Genomic DNA, 3,549 nt, shown 5'->3' with positions numbered 1-3,549 from the left:
GAATGATGTCATTTATTTCTGATATATTAATCTTTAATGTTTCATATTTTATATTACTTTGTATTACTTTGTAAGTTTAATTACTAAGGTGAAACCTCGTAATATCCTGCTCGTGGTCTTCGTCCGAAGTTCATTAAATCCTTGGGGAGATAATACTTCAGCGGACGAAAGGCATTAATATTTAACATTTTATGTTGCCTTGTTTTTAATTCATAGCATTTGAGAACAAGTCCCAACATGAATGGGTGCAGTCGATTGCGCAGACCGACGATCGAACCAAAATCAATATATCTTATGTTCCTTTACTTTTGCCCTAGGAGTAGACAGTAATTTAGTCTTCTTCACCTTAATCTTTACCTCTTTTCGTCTCTACGTCATATGGAGTCATCTTGGGTGGCTTGTCGATTCTAAGACAAAACCTAGGATCTCTACTCTCTGATGGGATCCCTCCAGGGAGGTCGGATTCAAGTGTTGTTGACAAACCGACGCCTCTACGGACACGCGGACTGTTCAGCTTGGTGCAGAAAAGACTCAGCTCCTGCCGTAGGTCGCGAACCGTCCGTGCTGCCACAGAGAACACCGTCGCCGGTATAGCTTGCAGTGATTGGCACGAAGATCGACGTTAACATAAAGGAAAGTAATGATATAAAGGACCAATCGAGTTTTATATGACATGATCAGAACTACATAGGAAGACAGTTCAGTTGCATCTAGTGCTCCGTTGTGATATTTCACAGCGACAGGAATGTCCAAATACCTGAATAGACGTCCATCATTTGTCAGGAAAAATCAAGGCATATATGAGTAACTGAAGCAACTGTCAACCAAGTTATTAGAAAGCACCTCAACACATTTTGAACCAGGAAACAATACTTTATGCAGATTTTTGTGAACAAGTAGGATATGTCCGAACAATGTGGAACAACTCCGAAATTACCTTCTACTCAGGTTTCAGAAAAGAAAACTGGAGCATCAACACCACATTGTATGTATATTAGCCATCAACATATGAATCAGGATGTGGTTATTAGCCAACCGATTAACAAATAAGATCAGCGACAACTGTAGAACGTTGTATTGACAGTATCCACTGAGTTCATTGATGAAGCTTCATCTACTTGTGTCTGGAGCAAAACAGGTGGCTTCTTATCAGGCACCATTGTCAAGGGTGCAGTCCCATCAAGCATCTTGACTACCCTTCTCATTCCTGGCCGCTTCCTACAATCCGGATGCACACACGAGAGGCCCACAAGAAGAACCCGCCGCATCTCCTCCGCAACAAATCGGCCCTGAAGCCTCTGGTCTGCAGCATCAACAAGCCTCCGACGACCCCATAGACCCCACACCCAGTCAACAACAGAGATTCCCCTCTCTGTTGGCCTCCGGCCAGTGGCCACCTCGAGAGCAAGCACACCAAAACTGTACACATCAGAGCGCTCTGTTGCAACACCAGAATGCACATACTCTGGAGCAAGGTACCCAAGTGTGCCTGCTGGCTGTGTTGTCAGTGGTAATCCACCATGGCTCACCAGACGAGCAAGTCCAAAATCGCCTAGTCTGGCATTGAACTCACCATCCAGTAGCACATTCGATGACTTGACATCGCGATGCAGAATCCGGCGATCACACCCATCATGCAGATATTCAAGCGCTGAGGCCATACCAAGCACTGCCCTGAACCGTGCCTCCCACGGAAGTGTTGCTCCGCCCATTGTGTGCAGCGCACTGTCAAGATTCCCATTGGGCATGAACTCATAAACAAGCACGAGCTCAGCCTTACTGCAGCACCACCCAGCAAGCCGCACAAGATTGGGATGGTTTGGGCAATTGAGCATGGCCGCAAGCTCACTTACAAATGATTTCGTGCACGGCCATATAGCCTGAAACCGTTTGACAGCAACTCTTGAGCCAGACGGAAGCACTCCCTCGTACACAGTGGCACCAGAGCCACCAATGCCAATCACATTTCCACTGTCGAAGCCCTTTGTGGCTGCCCGAACCACCTCCATAGACATCGTCCCATAAGGTTTGTCCTCGCTCGTCACTGTACGCTCTTCTTCTTCACTTGGGCGACGAACTGGCTTGGAAAACCAGACAACAGATGCGACGATGGCAAATACCAGCAAGACTATGCCTCCAATGACTCCGCCGACCACCTTGTAGATTAGGTGTTGGTGCTTGTGGTTTCCTGTAAGCAGCTGTGGTTTGTTGGGCGGCAGCAGTGGCTTGCTGGGTTCTGTTGGGGGCTCAGATGGTGGCGACGCGCGGGATGAGTTGGCAAGGCCGAAAGTGCGGAAGGTCCACCGTTCAACGACATGAAGCGCCGCGCCATTGCCATTGGACGCCGAGAATCCGGCGTACATATATGTGCGCATGAGTCCGGAAAGGTCGGCATCAGCGGAGAGGGCGGGCTTCTCTGGGCGGCGGAACGGCGAGTACGAGAGCCACACGCTGAGGCGGCGGCGCCGGGCGCGGTACTCCACCCAGGCGGTGATGGGTACGCCTGCCCTAAGGTCGACGCCGGGGCTAGCCGACGCGACGGAGAATATGGAACCCGCGTCGAGCGCCACGTGGTTGCCGTCTGGGTCACGCAGCGCCACGTCGCGGTGGGTGTCGAACTCGATGGCTACGGTGGTGACGCCGCCGAGGTCGGCCTCGCCCTCGTCTGAGGCCGAGGAGGACGGGAAGAGGCCGAGGAACCCGTTGGAGGCGCCGAGGAAAGTCCGGGAAGAGGTTAGGAGGAAGGCGAGGCCGTCACCGAAGGTGGGCGCGGGCGTGATGCGGAAGGTGAAGCGGGTAGAGAAGGAGGCGGCTGCGGAGGAGGAGGGGACGAAGAGGCGGACGGGCTCCGAGAAGAGGGCGCGCCCGGCGCCAACGCCGTCATGGGACGGGGTGGTGAGCGCGACCGCTGTGGCGCCTGGTTGGATAGAGGCGGAGCCCAGTAACGTGAGGTTGCTTGCCCACGATACGAGGAAGTAGGAGGCTGGTGGTGCTGGGGCAGATTCTGACGCGTGGCGGTGCTTGGACGCGGCGGCGGCGGGAGGGAGCTGGACGGCGAGTAGGAGAAGGAGCGTGAGCAGGGAGGCGCGTGGCGTAGGCATGGCGGCGCGTGACTAGGGTATCGGACCTATTGGCTGCCAATGATCACATTGGATGAGATGGAAAGGCCAAGCTTGAGAAATCAACTCGAAGTGGGAATGTGGGATTCCCTCGCGGATCCCTCGGCGGCAGATCATTGCATGTTTGTTTCACTTTTTTTTTGGTTGGCTACCAAAAGTTGTTGCGGACAGCTAAACTTCTATTTTTCAGCTTGTTTATATGGAAATCGTTTTTAGTGAAAACCGTACAAAATCAACATGAACACATAATCGATCGAGTCGTCACGACATTAGAAATCTATCACTTTCTAGATCACAAAGCTTATGATCCCTTCATCTTCTTTCGCACGTAATCCCCAAAAGAGAAATATGCCATGGAGCCATTTATACCTGTTTTGGTGATTAAGTGATCAACACACCATCTCAGACTAACTATATTAATGTGAGTATG

The 3,549-nt window shown here is 51.3% G+C and overlaps 1 protein-coding gene across 1 annotated transcript; it reads right to left on the bottom strand.

Moving 5' to 3' along the window:
• Positions 1–856: 856 nt before the first annotated feature.
• LOC100383865 (putative lectin-domain receptor-like protein kinase family protein) lies at positions 857–3,140 on the bottom strand. Its single transcript, NM_001176494.2, has one exon. The coding sequence runs from the start codon at positions 3,099–3,101 to the stop codon at positions 1,053–1,055; it is 2,049 nt and encodes a 682-aa protein (NP_001169965.2). The 5' UTR covers positions 3,102–3,140; the 3' UTR covers positions 857–1,052.
• Between the last annotated feature and the right edge of the window lie 409 nt (positions 3,141–3,549).

The sequence above is a fragment of the Zea mays genome, chromosome 5 (assembly GCF_902167145.1).
Source record: "Zea mays cultivar B73 chromosome 5, Zm-B73-REFERENCE-NAM-5.0, whole genome shotgun sequence".
In the NCBI taxonomy this organism is placed as follows: domain Eukaryota; kingdom Viridiplantae; phylum Streptophyta; class Magnoliopsida; order Poales; family Poaceae; genus Zea; species Zea mays.
The sequence above is the reverse complement of the archived record's forward strand: the minus strand, read 5'-3'. Positions and strand labels throughout refer to the sequence as shown.